This window comes from Barbus barbus (assembly GCF_936440315.1).
Source record: "Barbus barbus genome assembly, chromosome: 28".
NCBI lineage: Eukaryota > Metazoa > Chordata > Actinopteri > Cypriniformes > Cyprinidae > Barbus > Barbus barbus.
The window spans coordinates 8,692,517-8,712,305 of NC_136756.1; the positions used below are offsets into that span (position 1 = coordinate 8,692,517).

At 35.7% G+C, this 19,789-nt stretch overlaps 1 protein-coding gene across 3 annotated transcripts; it reads right to left on the minus strand.

The window, feature by feature from the left end:
• Positions 1-434: 434 nt before the first annotated feature.
• On the minus strand, positions 435-11,837 carry LOC306848047 (nuclear receptor subfamily 5 group A member 2-like). 3 transcript variants are annotated; one of them, XM_079382365.1, is made up of 8 exons: positions 10,306-10,585; positions 10,062-10,183; positions 9,318-9,459; positions 7,941-8,425; positions 6,789-6,947; positions 4,078-4,197; positions 3,820-3,964; positions 435-1,358 (listed from the first exon to the last, which is right to left on the minus strand). In XM_079382365.1, exons 2-8 carry the CDS (start codon positions 10,158-10,160, stop codon positions 1,102-1,104), a joined length of 1,407 nt encoding a protein of 468 aa, XP_079238491.1. In that variant the 5' UTR covers positions 10,161-10,183; positions 10,306-10,585; the 3' UTR covers positions 435-1,101. The 3 variants fall into 3 exon arrangements, with proteins under 3 accessions (XP_079238491.1, XP_079238489.1, XP_079238490.1); XM_079382363.1 differs by lacking the exon at positions 10,306-10,585 and adding an exon at positions 11,642-11,837 and having other exon boundaries at positions 560-1,358; XM_079382364.1 differs by having other exon boundaries at positions 560-1,358; positions 10,442-10,597.
• Between the last annotated feature and the right edge of the window lie 7,952 nt (positions 11,838-19,789).

The window sequence follows — 19,789 nt, forward strand, 5'->3', positions numbered from 1 at the left end:
CTGTATCTATATATAATTTCAATAACACATTATTTAATTTTTTATAAATAAAAAATTCTTTAGTGCTCAAAATAGCAAGCATGTGAAGATTATCTTATCATGACAGCATTTATTTTTAATGGTTTGTTTTTGGTTTACTCGTGCTGAAATTCTACTACCCAACTGAAATAACGTATTTTATTGTAATAGGCATTCCCTGTTTTTATTACAATGCATATAAAATGCATTATGTATTACTTTTTTACTCCCACTATTAAAACTAATTTGTTTGTTTTGATGTGGAAAGTGCATATCTCTGTAGTCATTCACGAACACCGAATGTTTTCAAATGATACACTTGATTAGAATAAAAATGAATAGAAAAATAATTGGTTCAAATGGATTTCAAAAGAAGCACTCTCTCTTTATATGTTCACAAAGGTGGCAACATGTGTGAATGTTTTCTGACCTTCCCATAACCTCTTTTTATTGGCACGCTGAAGAGACACTCAGAGCGGAGCAGCATGTCTTTCTTTAGAAACAGGCCCATTCAAAGTAAGACCGCCACACACACAGTCTTCAAACAACTGCAACGTGTCGTTTATTTTATTGCAACCAAATTTTTTCAGTTAAATGGAAAGACATAAATGTGTAATCTATGTAAAATTGTGCTTTTAATAGTTTAAGTGATACTGTTAATTACATTATTTCAATAAATACCTTCTTTTGTTTCATTCGATTCATTTTTGGACAGGCCCTTTTGGAATGTTTTTGAAATACCAACTCAATAAACGTATTTGAAAAACAAAGAAATTACAATACTCATCCATTCAAAAGCACAGGAGCATTAAGATAAAATAACAGCGATACATAAATAAGCGTTCAAATGAAACATCGCTCTTAGACTCCAGAGATCACGCTTAGCCAAGAGTGTAACGGCACAAAGACGAAAACACTACTATAAAAACACCTTCGCGTCCACCAATGATTGTCATGCTCAAATGATTTTTTGATGAAAAAATTCTGTACATTCATCACATAAGGTAAGAAAGAATTTTCTTTGGAAAACTGTTCACCATCCGTTTTGCGCATATGGCTTAAACTCTCAAAGCAGTGTCACTTTCACACGGCGGTGGACCTCTTGGCGTGAAGCATTTCTATGAGCAGATTGTTGCACGGCACTTCTCCGCACAAGTGCTTGTAGCACAGGAAGTCCTCGGCCTGCGCGCTGAGCGAGCGGACCTCAGGCAGCCGCTGTATGAGCTGACTGAAGCGGTCCAGACACTGAGGGTAAGAGTAGAGTGTGTACTCGAGCAGAGCGCTGTTCACCTGCTCCTGAAAGCTCTCCACATACTGCTGGTTCTCCAGGAGCTTCACATCTGCAGACCAGACACAAATCATTACACACCATGCAAGTCTTGGTGCTCAATTCTGATTTATTGCTCAGACATTTTTTGTATGGCTGTTCCCATTATTGTTTTAAATGTGGCTAGTATCAGATTTGAGTGTGAACTGATCAGTTGAATGCAACTGAGACTTGTGCGCAAAAAAAACAAGATGTCATATAGACATACACATAGAGCACGCTCAAATTAGTTTTAACCCTGATGTGCCATGAAAGCGTGAATTTGTGCGCAGGTGATGAGGATGAAGATGAGGACGTTCTGTCTAGTTTTCTCTCAAGTTTTGCTTGTATAGAGCTGTCACCTAGTGATTGGAGAAATGAACCTTTTTGAAGTTTGAATCAATTAAATATTATTTTTTGTTTTGAAGCATTTGAAACACACTGTTGATGGCTGCTGGTATAGAAGCCCGTTTCCACCTACTGAATAAAAACTTAAAAAAGGTAATTGCGACTTATATCACAATTCTGACTTTTTTCTTGCAACTTCGACTTTACAAACTCGCAATTCTGACTGTTTTTTCTCAGACTTGCATGATATAAACTCGCACTTGCGAGTTATAAAGTAAGAATTGTGTAATATAAACTCTCAATTTTGACTTTATTTCTCGCAATTCTGAGTTAATATCTCACAATTCTGAGAAAAAAAGTCAGAATTGTGAGATAAATGTTGCAATTATCTTTTTTATTTTTTATTCAGTGGTGGAAACGGGCTGTGTGAATGCCATAAAATCTTATGCCAAACATGCATAAAAACAGCTTTTAAAACCCTTTTTGTTGTTGTATTGAAAGATTAATCTAACAAATGCAGCCACTAATTATGTAATACCATTAAATATGAAGTGTCTGTGTTCTTTTATTAATTATCATCATTTATTTTTTTTGTTCTATGGAAGTCTTGGCTAAACAGGACAATAAATGACTATTAACTACTACTCTTCCTTTTAATTGACCCTTCACAAGAGAAGAAATCAGATTTGGGCAGTCTGAACATAGCCATATAAAGTAGAGATGTGTGTGTTTTATGCTGTAGTGTCTCTGTGTGTGTGCATGCATGTGTGTGTGTGTGTTTGGGCGACAATACCCGGACCCATTAACGGAGCACTTTAAAGCATTAGCAGAGCTCATCAGAAGAGCCATTCACATAGTAATTAACATGTTGAATAATCTTTTCAATACATTTGAAGGACACAAATTACTCAATAAAGCTGCTTCCATTTAGGCAAAGAATGAAAAAAATCGATGTGGCATAGTGAGAGGAGATGACAAATTCTTTCGCTTTCAAATCCAGTTTTCTCCTTTCAGCTGTTTGTTTATTGTGCCTAATGAAATTGAAATCGGACATTTCTAGGAAAGGGTTTGTTGCTAGGTACAAGTTAGAGCAGCTGTGTTTATTTAATTTGGTGTCTTCTATATTTATTACATATAGGATATAATGAGTATATACACTGGCATACGTTTAAAAGAGTCACTAAATAATGTAGGCCAGAAGACAAGTTTTTTTAGGAATATCAGGGTTTAACATTTGTATCGGAGCAATTCAAATGTTGTCACGTGTTTTAAATATTGTAATTTTATACAATGTATTACCTTTTTTTGTCCAGTCAGTGGTTTGACATTTTTGTGTTGTCTTTGACATTTCTTGCTGTTTCAGTCATTGTTTTGTTTAATAACTATTCAACTGTTCACATTTTTGTTTAATCTCTACTGGACTGTTTCATGACAGGCTCCACTGTGACAACTTACCCCACCTAGCCTTAAGATTGGGGCATGTTGTCACATAAAATCATCATATATTTAATCTTTTTCTTTTTAAGGCAGTGGTTCTCATCTTTTTTTGTCTTCAAGGCTCACTATTCTCCACAAAAAGCCCCATGACTTCCACAGTTGTTGGTGATCTACTGGATTATGGACTAACAATAAGAATATTTATATTATTGTATTTTATTCATGTTTATTATATTATTATTTGTATATTATATTATTATATTTGGTTTATTAATATTTTTATTAAATTCTACATGATACAACATTTTGGAACTTGGCATATTATATTCATAAAATGTATAAAAATGCTCATGAGGCTATAAGATTTCATTACTTTGCATGACTTTTGCATTAAAACAAGAAATGTCTTGTCTTTTTGTCACTTCGGTTTGTTTTAATACCTGTTTTTATTTTAAATCATCGAAGTTTGCTGAGGCCCACCAGTTGAGAACAGTCTATGATTATACAAAATGTATCACTTAATCATAAACCTACTTTATATTCAGTGGAATAAAATGTGTAACAACTTGTCTAAAAATTCCTAGTGGAATTTTAGAATATACAATCACACCTGTGTTTGGCTCTTTATGTTTTGCATAATTTTTCTTCAGTTCCACTCTGTAGACAGAGTCAGTACAGAAGTGTGTGAATAGGGACGCAGTCGTACTCACTGGGGTTGAAGAGGATGAGGAACTTCAGACAGGCCATCTCTCTTCTGTCCACCTGCAGCAGCTGCAGTCTCATGGCCAGCTCCTGTCCTCTCTGCACCATACTGGCCAGAGGAGGTCCCGCGTCAGACACGGCCGACAGGTCCACCTACAGCACACAGCACCTTCACTACACTCTCTCAACTAACTACTATCTTCTGCTTTTCTTCAAACAATGATGCTTTCCCGTATGTTTTAATGATGACGGTTGGAAACACTCACCTCCTGTCCTGTAATGAGTAGCAGACTGTTGTCTCTCCCATGATGCACCTGTCTGCAGATATGATCGAGAAGCAGCAGCTCACTCCAGCAGTTATGCAGCAGTCGCATCTGATCTCCTACCTAAATCATAAAGAGAAATGAAGAGTTATTTCATGCTTACAGTATTTATTTATTTTGCATAATATTGTAATTTAAGGCGATAGTTCATTCAGAAATTCTGTCATCATTTGTGACCCTGGACCACAAAACCAGTCATAATGGTAAATTTTTCCAAATTGAGATTTCCAGAGAATCTGGAATCTGAGGGTGCAAATAAATCAAAATATTGAAATGTCAAAATGAAGTTCTTAGCAAAGCATATTACTAATCAAAAATTAAGTTTTGATATATTTATGGTAGGAAATTTACAAAATATCTTAATGGAACAAGATCTTCATCAATTTTGACCCATACAATGTATTTTTGTCTATTGCTACAACTATACCCCAGCGGTTTTGTGCTCCAGGGTCACATTTATTCACCATCATGTCATCATGTTTTATCTGTGGAACACAAAAGTCTGTCTTTTTGTCCATACAATGAAATTTAATGTGGTCACTGTTGTTAAATAGTTTATTTTTTATTTGTATATTAAAACTATGAAGAATTGTTTTTTGTTAATTGAAATAAAGCTGAAAAACCTAAAGTTAAAAGATAAACAAAAATGAGAAATGTTTAACCTGAGTCTTTCGGTACAGGAGAATGTGAGTCACAATGGTGGACTACAATTGAAATGTAAATAAAAGATCAATATAAATATTTAAGAATAAAAAACGAACAAAAATGAAGCATGTAAAAAAAAACATGTAACACGATTACTAAAACTAACAAAATTCCTCAAGTAAAAATCGAATATGAGATTATAATATAATGAGATTTTACATTAATAAATACAATAATAGTATAGAAATAATACTAAAATAATTCTGAATAGGGTCCAAAGTTGTTTTGGACCCCACTGACTTCCACAATTGAACACAAAAGAAGATATTTTGAAAAAGTGTTTCTGTCCAAGGGGTCGAAACCATCATTGGAGACCTCTGACTTTCACTGTATGGACAAAAAACAGAGAGATGTTCCACAGAAGAACGAAAGTCAGGTAAACAGATGAGAGATCTCAGAGCTTGCCTATATGTGTATGTGATAAAAGCTTCAGAAACTGTATATCAAATAGCTGCAAACAGGAAACTTGGTGTAAAAAAAATATATATATTTTGTCATTCACCAATATTTCATAGCCTTGTCAACAATTCTCCTCTCAATAAAAAGTCTCAGCCTAAACAACAATAAATGTGTTTTACTCAAATCATACACTGCACAAGCCTGAGTGTGTCACCTCTGAGTCTAAAACCTAAAGAAATACAACATTTGTATACAGATGAACAGCTAGATCATAAAACGAGGGAATGAGAGTCCTTGTGACGAGCAGCCGTCGAGCACACGTCTAATGCGCTGTATTTATGAGCACCAAATTATGACCTCTGGCACCTTCTCACCTCTCGTCCTTCATCGGCCTCTCGTCTTCCTCCCCCACGAATCCTCTGTCCGTATACAGTACGCAGCGTTTTGAAGGCCACGTCTTGTCAGTATTACGCACAGTGGGCGGCAGTAAAGCCCTAATAGAAGCCTAGCGCTACATATATCAACCGCAGCCCAGAAAAAATTACTCAAACCGTATATCCACATCTAATCCACAGCCCCGAGCCCCAGAAACTTGACCTCTCTTGCGTTTGTGGACACAAACCCTCCCTAGTATGTACACAAACATGCACTAAATAGAGTTTATTAAAATGTTTTTCAATCCAAATGCACATTTTCCACATCGCACGATACTTTTCAGCAGTCAGAAACAATTACTGAGCTATCGCTGTACGGAATGCAATTAAATGTTTCTGAAAGCGTTGTGTCTGCAGGAGTCGGTCGCTGGCATTCTTTTCCAACTCTGACACATTTTATGCAAGCAATCGCAGAACGCTAGTTGCCATGGCAGCAGAATGGAATGAACTGTACGAAAAATATGCGACGGGCATGCAGGTGTGAATGTGCAAAAACAAAGTTTAAAATTCTACATTATTTGCTTGAATTCATTGGAACATGCAGTCATTTATCGAGCGAATATTCCGTCTAATATAAGTCGAGACCAACGAATAAGACATTTATAAGAGGTGAGAGCTTTGAGAGGGCAAATTCTGTGTATGTCAACACTGTATCTGTTTTGGAATCGCAGCACCAATGAATCTTTTGTGATTTGCAACACTCCCTGATGTGAATATAGCAACTGAGTGTCCAAATTAGAGATTCCAAATTCACAAATGCCTTTTTGCCAAATTCCTCACTGGATGTTAACATCCATCCAAAACTTTTTGGAAACTGAGCAAGAATTTAGACTTTGACACATATTAGTGGTACCACTACAATCTAAACATTAAATGTAATCTTACTTTTAAAACTGCTTGACAAACATGCTGCAACAAAACATTCACAATATCTGAATGCCTTGGCGTCCCTAAATGTTATCTTTCGGTAAGATACGTGGTTTGGCGACAAAATAGTAGACTTTCTCCAAAATAATATTAGACAAAACAATGCAGAGAATCATTTGGATGATCAGAGATGTGTCCACATGTATAAACACACACGCACATGCACTTTGTCTTATCTCAGAGCTGTACCTTTAGTTCCTTGAAGAAGACACAGCTTCTTGCCCACTCGACTATTGAGAACAATGTCTGATCTGCCATGACACACAACAGGCTGAACGGCCGCGGTTTGTCCAGCTTCCCCTTGCCGCTTTGCTCCAGATGAAGGTACGCACAGATCTTCCCTCTCACCTGGAAACATGAAGCGAAACACAGACACATATTTAGTGGCAAATGTTGTATGTATGTGTTGTAAAATGCGGTAACACTTTACAATAAGGTTCTATTAGCTAAAGGTCGTTAATAGCAATGACCAATACATTTATTTAAGTATTTATCAATTTTTTGATATTTATCAATTTTTTTATCAAAAAAGTTAATAATAATACATTGCTCATTGTAAATTCACATTAGCTCAGATCCATTAATATTCTTACCAGATACAACGTTTGATTTTTGTATTGTTTTATTTGTATTGGATTTTGTACTGTTGTATTAGTAAATGTTTAAATTATCAAAGATTAATAAATGCAATGCATTTTTACTGTTAGTTCATGTTAACTAACAAACAGTATTAATGTTAACAAATGGAATCTTAAGTGATACCAAAAAATATGATATTATTAAACCATCCAATTCATAAAAACATTAATAGTAATAATTGATAAATAAATAAAAAAATAAAAAATTACAATTGTCTTTGGTCTGTTTTGACCATCTAAGTTAGAAATGCCAAAGGTTTGAATTGAACAAAGCAATAAAACTGAACAATTGAATAAAAACCCAACAATTCCATGTTATTCCAAACCTATATGATAAATTAAGTGGCAAAAATCAATGGCGTCCAATGTTATTTTTTGTTTTGTTTTGTTTAAATGTTTAAAATCTTCTTTTGCTTTCAGAACTGTATTCTATATAAACTTTGTAAAGACATAGTATTTGAATTACTGTTCAATCAGTGATAGAATTTATTTTCATTATTAGAAAAAGTAATTTTTCAGGTAAACAAAATTGTGAGTTTAGTAACATCTAAGTGAACTGATTTTGTTCAAGTCATTTAATCTGACTAAATCAACCTGAACAATTTTGGTTACACCAATTTAAAGTCATTTTTATAGGCTAAATAAAGCTGATTTTTTCCCGCTGTTTAGTGTGAACTTAATCTTCAGATGATTTAACTCATACCTGCTCCTCATCTTGATCACAGCTGACCAGCTCAAGCACCAGCGGGGGCAAGCCGGGGTTCATGGGGCTGCTGTGCGGGGACGCAGGCATGCAGCCGTCAGGGTATGGGTACCCTAGTGAGGAGTCTGGTGAACTGGAGTATGCTTCTGGGTATTCGGCTTTAATCGATCTACTGGGTAAGGTGGGAGCAGTGTATTGGTACTGAGCCGGGAATGAGCCATAGCTCTGCAGTGCTACACCCAGGGCCGGGGGGCATAGAGGAGGGCAGTCGTACTCTGGAGAGGACAGAGAAGTGGGATGGAGACCTGAGAGCGATCCGGGAAGCGAGTATTCTGTCTGGGTGCTGGACAGGAGGGATGGGTTGGCCTCTATTTTAAAGCTGCTGGCTCTGATTAAAGCTCTCTTCTGCTGTTTCAGGGCACGGTCCCGCTTGTACATGGGACCGAACTTGTTCCTTCCTCCTCTCATTCGATCTGCACGGACAGCTGGGAGGAAAGAGGGTGAGAGTGTTGTAGGATGCAAATCAAACGTATAAAATATTACATATATTTTGTAGACACGCTGTTTGTCTGATACAATTGGAAGTGTAAGCCTATTTTAGGAGCACAGTGGATAAAAAGCCAAATAAAGCAAGGAATGCTTGGCATGGTTTTGCTTAAGTAAGTCAGGGCAAAAGCAAATGGATATTTCTCTTCATATGGACATTTTCCGGGCTGGTTTTTGTGAACTCTCAACATGAATCCGCGAGTCTTATCAGCGCGTGAGGAATGTGTCACAGGCATGCGCGGAAACAGGTGCTTCTCTGCACTCAGCCTGGGAATCGCGCGCACAGAGAGCAAAATAAGACACTTACAAGGATATTTTCCATCCCTGAAACTTAAAAATAAATAAATAAATAATTGTATAATAATTGAAATTAATTTGGAAGAAAATAAGCTTGGGTCACTTGTTCATAAATGGTAATGAAATATATATTTTTTGTTAACTGGTGTCAAAACACATGGTTTTTATTACTTTTAAGAAAATCAAGGCTTTTTTAGATTTTTATTTTATTTATTTTTATTTTTTTTATCTTTTAAGTTTAAACTCCATAATAAGTGTCATTATATTTGACATTAATTCAATCATGATAATGAAATTTTGCATTAAATGTTTTCCCTTTTCTCCAGATATATTTTATATTTTACTAAAATGTCTTTAATGACAAGCGATGCTTGTCGAAATATAACAGGTTCATATATCAGGTTCAACTGTTCAAGACAACAGTAATATAATCATGACATTCAAGGCATCTTATATTTTTGATTTGGGTCCTTTACAGCAAAAGTTTTTCTATTTTCTCCACATTTAACTTTTCTAACGAGAAGCACGGCTCACCCTCGAGTCTCATGCCGACGCTGAGGCACTTCTGGAAGCGACAGAAGGGGCATCTCTTCCTCTGGGTTTTGTCAATGCCACAGTCCTGGTTCTGTGTGCACGTGTATCTCTTGTTATTCTGAACCGTCCTCTTGAAAAAACCCTGTCATGATAATGCACAAGAATGAGGATTATATTCTGTCAAGCTCTGTCAACTGTTTAAAACAACAGCAATACAGCCTGTGATCATCTAATTTAACAGACCATCTGAAAAATGAGTTTTGGCTTTCTAAAAAGGATTATGGATGTAAATGTGAATAGACTGTCTGTTGACAGTCAAATGCAGTATGTATTTGGCTAATGAAACCCAAAAAAGATATTTGGTTACACTTTATTTCAAGGTGTCCTTGTTACAGTGCAATTACATTTAAGTACTGAGTAATATTAACAACACGTGCTTAGGGTTATTTGCATGCATTTATTCATAATATACTAAATAGCATGTAATACAAGGACACCATAAAATAAAGCGTTATTACTTAAAAATTACTAAATAATAATACATAAATGACTAAATAAATTCCATTAAAATGAACAAAGGCTGTTACGTAGTAATGATTTTCATAGCTACATAATGGAATCCTCCACTGTTAATAAAGTTTTTGGTTTATAGCCTAATTATTAAGCGTTTCCGAAATATTAGGATAAAAAAAGCGCGACACGCACACGAGTTCGTAACAAAAGAGAAGTGGTCTCGTAGCCTACCTTGCAGCTTTCGCAGGTAAGAAGGCCGTAATGATATCCGGACACTTTATCTCCACACACCGGACACAACTCCTCCAGCTCCTCATCTGTGAAGTCCATCACCCTCACAGATGCGTCTGTGACTGGGGAAACAAAGCATGTGCTTCTGTTAGAGGTGCTATATGATCGTTTGGGGAAAAAAAAGGGTTATTTTATAAAACTCTATTTTTTATATTATTGAAAAAATTTCTTAGAAATAGCCTACATTATTATTCTCTTTTCAAGACCGTTTATCTGTGCATGTGCATTCTGACCACAGTTAAATATTATAATTGTCTAAACATCACATCAATTCCCCAAGAAAACTTTATCACATAAAATAAAGCATGTATAAAATGCACCTTAGCGTATCCCTGAACAGTGATCAAATAGCCTAAAACGAAGACTGTGTAAAAGTATCAAATCTAAAAGATGTTAATGATAAAAAATAATAATAATAATGTGGAGATCTAGAGCTCTCGATGCATCTGTGTTATCGTGTATCTGGACACGCAGAGGAAAATATGGATTTGATATCGACTCTTGTCATGCCTCCTATATGGACGTGACCACCCACCCACCGACCGACTCCCACGCCCACGCCCACTTCACGACACACACACACACACACCCACACACACACACACACAAGAGCTTAATAAGATGCTTAGTTCACCCGTAGTTTTCGTAGGCTACTAATTAACTGAGCGGGCAATTATCGAAAGCTATTTTAATTCAAATAGCAAAAATGATTTGATTGTACTTTTAATATAGGTTACTTTTATTATTAATTATCATTTACTTACGAATGAGTGAATATTTACGATGAATGTCAACGATTCTTATATGAAAATTAAAACTGCAGACCAAATATCCAAAGTGTTGAAATAATATAAACGAGTCGAATTAATGATCTGAATGTTGTGGAATAACTAACGATACAGAAAAGGTCCTTGCTGCTTTGTGTTCATATATATTTGATATAGCTAAATTTAATATATTTCAATATTAAACTGATGCAAAAAGCTAAACTTGATAAAGTTTGACAGAAAAAATGGCTTAGAAATGGATTTTAATGAATGGCATAATTGTAAAATTTTCCTTTTAATAAGCTTTTCGATGTCGGTGTCAGTTTAATGTAATATTTGAACCTATTTAACCACAATTTAACTATATTCACTTACCTGCATAAATGAAAAAGAGATATGTTTAACTAGGCTACATATCTTTAGGCTAATTGAAAATAAATATCAAATCAAATGCAATCTATAATTCACCGGCAGAAAAAATAAATAAATAAAGTAGTCCTATTCAGTTGTATCTGCATCTGCGCCGTTTAAAACAATTGTATAGCATATTATAGACGAAACGCGTATACTCTCTTGTTCAGATTATCAATAGGCTATTATCTGTCTGTATTTCCATGCTTTGTCGCTGTCGCATAAAATTGGTTGTGCTTCACAGTATGAGAACTCAAACTTAAAATGTGACGAGGATGAATGAGGCAAAGCGAAGCGTATTTTCTGAATTATTGTTTTCCAAACCTTAATGTTGCGACTTACCATTAATGTGCGCGTCCAGCATGCGTCTTTATCATTCAGCTCCAGTGATATAAGGCGGTCCGTCCAGATCTTCAGAAACTTCAGGAGCGAATCAGACAGGTCTGAGGTCTTCCTCGGTGTCTGAACGTCTTCCTCCGCACTGGATCAGAGTATTAGAGAGGTCTTCATTGGATAACGCGCTCATGTGACAGCTCTCCAGAAGATGATGCGCGCCAGTCCTTATAGCCGCGGTATTTTATCAGTAGGCTACAGCAAAAAAAAAAAAAAGTTTGCACTCACTGATTGGTATACATTACAGTATTTACATTTTGTTATTTTATACAGTTGTTTTCATCCTCGCTTCGTTTTTTTAACATAAGTTTATTATTATCCAGTGATATGATTACTTTAGGCTACTTATTATCTGATGAGTATGTTGGCATCTCGTATACGAGCCAAGGTTGTCCTCTTTAAGATACAGCAAGACTCAAAACAGCTATTGCCTTCTTTCTCTGAGATATACAAAAAGAAATGTGGCAAAGTCTGAATTTATGAAGACATTCAAAATACATTGTCTTTTTTAAAAAGGTAATTCACGTAGGCTAACACTCGTTATTTTTCTTCCGACCGGATGTATTCACAAAAATAAATTAAATGTTAGCTATCAATATATTGTTAAGAAATGTCCATTAGAGGTTCATGTGACTCACAAAAAATATGATTTAGCCTACTTTGAGAACTTCTTCAAAAATAACTATTGTGTGAAAAGGAAAGAAACATTTTTCAGTACCTTTTTCCCACTTGACATTTCGGAGTCATTAAATCCAGTGTTGGCACGAAATAGAATCAATGTGCTTCACAAACCATTTTGATTACAAAGATTACATTTCTATGAACTTTCGTGTGTTTTGAAAAGGATTTGTAAAATATTGCTCCATTTAACATCTCAGGCGTCCTTTATTTGTCACAGACCCATCGTATCCGTGAGCAATATAGTGGACAAAATGGGTTGCTCTCAGGAGAATATATGAGGGAAACTAATGCAGCCTATTATTGGTCTGTCGCGATGTAGGCCTGTTTTAGGCTATGCAACTTTACAGAAGCATGCATATTATTTTATTTTGCATGTTTATTCGTAATACATAATATCCTAATATAAAGCTTTCGTTGATTTATTTACCATGAAGGCTGACTCTCTGAAGTCTAAATTGTATATGTGAAGTGGCGGTCGCTTCATGCAGTTAAACTGTGTCGCGGTGAGAGACGTGATAGTGTATCAGATCAGCTGTCAAGGTTAGCAGTGTTATGCCGGGCTGCTGTGGCTGCACTGCTCGGGTTTGGCGTTCTGTTCCTGATATCAAGCGTTTCACCGCGATGCTTTGACTCCGGAGAGACTATTTTTGCTTGGCGAGCATTCCTCCGTCTTCTGAAGCATCAATGTCTGATAGTGAATGAATACAATGAGGACGAGGAGCCACATCTCGTTCTTTGCATGGAAGATTTTTAAGAGGAGCAAAGGGATACTGGAAACCTTTGTGAATAAAAAGCACTTGTAGGCTACGTAACATCTTAAAAGTTTGATGAAATATAAGGAAACATAAGTGTACTTAAAGAGAACACGTTTTCATGACGTGTCATTCCACTTTAAAAACTTAGAAGTGCAGTCGTTTTAAATAATTATGTTTTAATCATCTTTCAAGAAGTACTCTTATTTTAATGTGTTTACTAACATAAGCACATGTAAAGCAGGCTACTCGATTGTCATTTTAACTGTAGTGTGTTGCTCAATATTACATTTAATGCTAATATATTATTAATTGCAACTTCATAGTTGCAAATGTAAAATTTCAAGTGTATTGAAACACATGACATAGCACTAAGTGACAATAAAAAATTAAATGCTTGCCAGTACACATATTTCTAATACAATAGAAGTAATTTTGAAATTACATAGACTATAAAGATGTACTTAAAGGGATAGTTCATCCAAACAGAAAAAATCATAATTTAGGCTACTCACTGCAAGCTGTTCCGAACCTGTATGAGTTTCTTTCTTCTGCTGAGCACAAAAAATATGTTTTGAATGATGTTGGTAACCAAACAGATGATGCCAGCAATTGACTTCAGTATTTTTCCCTTTAAATGGGTCAAAAAGGTACTTTTAAGTTCAAATAATTGCATTTAATATAGGCCTATAATGCATTTTCATTTAACTGAATATATAAATAATTACATAGGCCTATAAATATCAGATCAAGTAGCATCTGCAAACAAACAACTAGAACTTCACTTTTCTGAGCCATTTTCCCAAGAACTTTTAATCAATTGATCCCAAGGAGGTTATACAGATGTCAGTTCTGCTCAAGGTCACACAGGTGTCCTGTCAGAGAAACCACAGGTGTAGTTCATCACAAAATCCACCAACATTTGACAACCATAAAGTGTCACAATACCTTTGTCTTCGTTTAAAAGAGTATTGTATAATTTGAGACCTAACAAAATGACAAGAACCGCCATTTATACTGATATTTTGTTGAATATTATTAAATTGCATTCATACATTTTTAAATGTGGCTTTAGTGTCCAAATATACCTTTTGGATTTTTCTTCTAGTACAAGGGTTTCTAAGCCAATCCTAAATCTCCCAATGTAATCGGTTAGTTTTCTTAAGAATAATGCATAGTCTTGTATTAATAACTTCTATATAAACTCCCGGCAGTTTCCACAAGGACTGGTTTTAGCAGATGGATGGCATGAATGCATGAGCATTTAGAACTATTTTACAAAAGCAATAAGGCAAGTATATGCAAGCCAGTCGCTAACACCTTGAAAAAAAACCTTAAATAATACACACTTTTTTTGCATTGCAATATACACAATTATTATTCATATTATTATGAAGAGTGTGCACATTTGCTGCCGTCCAACTGTCACATCTTCAATCTTAAATGCTACACACGTCACCCTTTGTCCTTTGCAAGGGTTAAAACACAAAAATGGCCTCAACAATAGTTCACAACAGGCTGAGATGTTCTGGAAAGGGGTCGGGGTATTCTTGAGAAATTTCTTGCCCTTGAAGGGTTTCTAAAACTACGACGGGCTCTTTTCCCGTTGGTGCCCATTTGAGAGATTTACTTTGTCCATAAACAACAATGCCGTGTGCACGTTTTGACAGTCACAAGGCCAATTCCATAGGCAGCCTTGGACACATACGGTATAAATATATTTACCGTAGTAGTAGGCCAGTCTATTTTGACAGGATGTTCATTTCAACAAGGCACACGGAGTATGTCTCAATATAGAAACAATCCTCGTCATACATACTGTAATGCTGTTTTAGGAGCAATATCAGATTCTGGTAACAATGTTGCAATTGCCTATAAAACAGTTTAATTGTTGGCACTATTAGTGTAATATATAACACACTTTTGTCCTCAAAAGGAGCTTTGAAGTCCATGCATGCCAGCCTTTGGATATGAATAGTATCTTAAACAGAAAATCAAAATTTTGAGCAAAACTCAGTCCCCCTTTGGCCCTCTGCGGACAGTCTCTACACATGAGATATCTGGACTCCAGCAGCTGGTAAGATCCAGTGCCAGAAAACTCTCCTCATCCCCCACGTTGTCAAGGCCGCAGCGAGCCTGTAGGTACAGTACACACTCACAACAAGCACACACATTCACTCACTATTTCTCTTCTCATTCATCTCAATGAGTGACCTGACATGCCACATAAGAGAAACCCTTTAGAAAATACAGTCATGGCCAAATTAGTGCAGCCAGAAAATAAACATCTTTCTTAGTTTGTGGTTGCGTTCAGTAGTTTAAAATGCTGCTTCTGTATAATTTCTGTTCAATCCAAAACTTCTGCATTCATTTTTTTTATTTGTATTGACAAGTGTACAAATCACACAGCTCTCCGCAGCCCCAAATTAATCTCATAGGTCTATTACATGCATAAGATGATTAATTCTGGCAAACAATATCTATCTTTATCCATATCTATATCATCAATATTGTGTACTGTTCAAAAGTTTGGGGCATTAATTTGATAAAACAATACAGTAAAAATAGTAATATTGTAAAATTATACAATATCGGTTTTCCATTAGAATGTAATGTAAAATGCAATTTATTCCTGTGACACAAAGCTATATCTATCTATCTATCTATCTATCTATCTATCTATCTATCTATCTATCTATCTATCTATCTATCTATCTATCTATCTATCTATCTATCTATATATATATATATATATAGTAAATAACTAGGATAACTGAGTGTGTTTTACAAAAAATCTTTCTAATACTTTCTAATAAAGTATATATTTAATTCAGGTTGGTACTTGATGTTTCTTTGTACTAAATTTACTAGCAATTTCTGAGGGAAAATTGTTTCTCCATTTTTTTAGTGTATGCTGATTTGGTGCTCAAAAACATTTCTTATTATTATTATGATTTGCCAAGATTTTTGAAAGCTTTTTATACAATTTCTAAAACCAACACAGCACTTCAGTTGTGTGTGTGTGTGTGTGTAATTATTGTTATTATTATTGTTAATTATTATTAACCAGAGGGGAACGTTAAACTCTTTTTATACAATGTCTGAAATCAACAGACTTCAATAATATACAGCATAACCCTACTCATTTCCACCAGGGATGAGTTTAATCAAAACGATGACTCCTTTTTGGCCTACGGTAATGAAGTGTTTTCTGGCATCTAACAGGCCTCTCACAGGCGTCTGCTGTGTCCTTACAGACACGCTCCTGGAGTGCGCCGGCTACAGGTGTGGTCCTCTCCTCCTCTATATCTCTTATTTCTCCCCTCTCATCTAATTCTCTTCAACCCTGACACACGCCGAACGCCTGCCTTCTAACGCACCACACACACCGTTCACACACAGGCACGCTTGAAACGATGCCGCACACACGCATGTCCTTACCCCTCGACCCTGACAAACGCCAAACCGCCTAACTGATAGCAGCCAGCCACACCATTCCCCACCTAAATCCACCAGACCAACACACACACACACACACACACACACACACACACACACATACACACACTTCATCAAGCTGACATGCATTCCGACAGATGCAACCTTGTACGCAAACATTCCTCTAACATCTCCTCCATGCCTCACTATTGCTCCTCACATTGCATAAATGACATAAAACTCCTTTACCTGACTTGTTATATAAAAAGTATTTAGACAGACAACGGTTTGAATGTCATTGCATTAGAAAAAAATATCAAAGAAATTATGCCAGAGCTTTTTTCAGAACTACATTTTTCTAAGCCATTTTGTTGCAGTGATTTGATTGGATGCGTGAAGTCAGATGTCATGAACAAGAGACACAAATGTCTGACAGATCTAAATACTTTTTGTGAAATACTCTTTTTGTGGAATGTTTTTATTTAAAAGTGACTTTCTTTAAAAGAAAGGTCACTTGGTTTGATAAGTTCAAATTTGTAAGTGCAGCTGAAGTGTAAATAGGTCAGTAATGTGATATTCTTTAAGTTATATATAAAAATGTGTTTCATGCATACAATGGTTTGAATATTTTCTTTGACAGAAGTAGTTTGACTCAGTCTTTCATTGTTTGAAAAATCATCATTTAAAAAAGCTTTGTGAAAGTTATACCCTTACACCTACAAGGTCGTTACCCTCAGTAGGTTTTGTTTCTTTTTAAAATGATTATATATTTAACCTTGAAAAGGCATGTTTTGTTCAAGTTAAATGCCTTGTACAGTCAGATTTATTAAATGAAATTCATTTAAATGAGGTCATAACACTCAAACATTAGTAAAAGTCCATTGCACTTAATAAAAAAAAGTTATGTGAACTCAGAAACTGACTGTAGTAAGCAGAACTCAAACTACTTAGTTTTTTTGTAGAAGCAAATATTTGTTTTAGCTAGCAGGTAACTTTAAAAGAGTACCGTCAATGTGGTTAAATGGTTTTAATGGCTTTAATTAACAGCCAAGTTTCATCAACACAAAATAATTAATTCAACTGTATTTTAAGCACTTTTAGTGAACTTGAAATAATGTACTTGGATCAAAGAGTCCTGACAAACATATCATGTTATGACAATAATAATCATCCTTTCTAATCATCCTACTACTTGTCCACTTGATCCTATTCCATTTCATCTCCTTCAAGCCATTTCTCCTGCAGCTGTACCTGCACTCACTCACATCATTAACACATCTCTTCACACTGGTCTTTTTCCTTTAGCATTTAGACAGGCCCGTATAACCCCACTACTTAAGAAACCTACCCTTAACCTATCTCTTTTAGATAACTACAGACTGGTTTCCCTTCTTCCTTTCATTGCAAAAACACTTGAACAAGCTGTGTTCAATCAAGTCTCTGCCTTTCTCACACAGAACAACCTTCTGGACAGCAACCAGTCTAGCTTCAGAAGTGAGCATTAAACCGAGACTGCCTTGCTCTCAGTTGTTGAAGCCCTAAGACTGGCAAGAGCGGATTCCAAATCTTCAATACTTATCTTGCTAGATCTGTCCACTGCTTTTGACACGGTTAACCACCAGATCCTCCTGTCAACACTATTGGCAAAGGGCATCTCAGGAACCACACTCCAGTGGTTTGAGTCTTACCTCTCAGATAGGTCCTTCAGTTCAATTCAAGTTTATTTGTATAGCGCTTTTCACAATACAAATCTTTGCAAAGCAGCTTCACAGGAAATTAAGTTTCTACAATATATTTAGTAGTAGCTTATCAGTAGTGACTATGTCAAGTTGATGTACATATGGCAGAAATGTACAGTAAAAATCAGTTAATGACGTAATCAAACAGACGATGAACAATATTAACAGCAATGATTATATGTTGCAATCAAAATTATAATCGGAATTTAGATTGGGTGGCGTCTGGTTATTTGTTAATCAGCAAATCCATCGTGTCATCACAATTTCAAAATCCAGTTAGGCACATCAACTATAACACCTTCAAAAACAGTCAGAAACCTTGGAGTTATGATTGATGATCAGCTGACTTTCTCAGACCACATTGCTAAAACTACCCGGTCCTGCAGATTTGCTTTAATCAACATCAAGAAGATCAGGCCCTTTCTTTCAGAACATGCTTCACAATTACTTGTTCAGGCTCTTGTTCTGTCCATGTTGGACTATTGCAATGCTCTCTTGGCAGGTCTTCCAACCAGTTCTATCAAACCTTTACAATTAATCCAGAATGCGGCAGCAAGATAAAATTTGAATGAGCTGAAAAGAATTCACGTCACAGCTCTGTTCATCAATTTGCGCTGGCTACCCATAGCTGCTCGCATAAAATTCAAAGCATTCATGTTTGGCTACAAAACCACCACTGGCTCTGCACTCCTTTACCTAAATGAATTACTTCAGACGTATGTGCCCTCTAGAAGTTTGCATTCTGGAAGTGAATGTCGCTTTACTATGCCATCCCAAAGAGGCACAAAATCACTTTCACAGACTTTTAAATTAAATGTTCCCCCCTGGTGGAATGACCTGCCCAACTAAACTGAGTCCTTAGCCATCTTCAAGAATCGGCTAAAAGCACATCCCTTCCATCTTTATTTGACCCTCTAACTCTAGCACTCTCTATTCTAATTCTATTCTTAAAAAACTAACACTAACACTATACCTTCTCTTTTTGTATTCTATCTGTTTTCTTTTATTTATTATACAATTATCAAAAAACAAAAAAGGCCTCTAACACTAGCTTGCTCTATTCTTTTTCTGTTCTATCTGTTTTCTTTTTTATTTATTATAGCATTTAAAAAACCTTACTACATGTACTGCGTTAGGCTAACTGAGACTTGTCATAGCACATGCATATTGCTCGTTTGTTGATTTTGATTGCTTCCATTTCCTCATTTGTAAGTCGCTTGGGATAAAAGCGTCTGCTAAATGACAATGTAAAATAAATGTAAATAAGAAATACACCAAATCAACATATTAGAATGATTTCTGAAGGATCATGTGACACTGAAGACTGGAGTAATGATGCTGAAAATTCAGCTTTGATCACAGAAATAAATTACATTTTAAAATACACTGGTGGCCAAAATTATTTGAACACTTTTAGAAAACACTATTAGAAAAATGAGACCTACTGTTAAAAGTTTTAGGCACTTATGTAACAATCAGTTAACTTC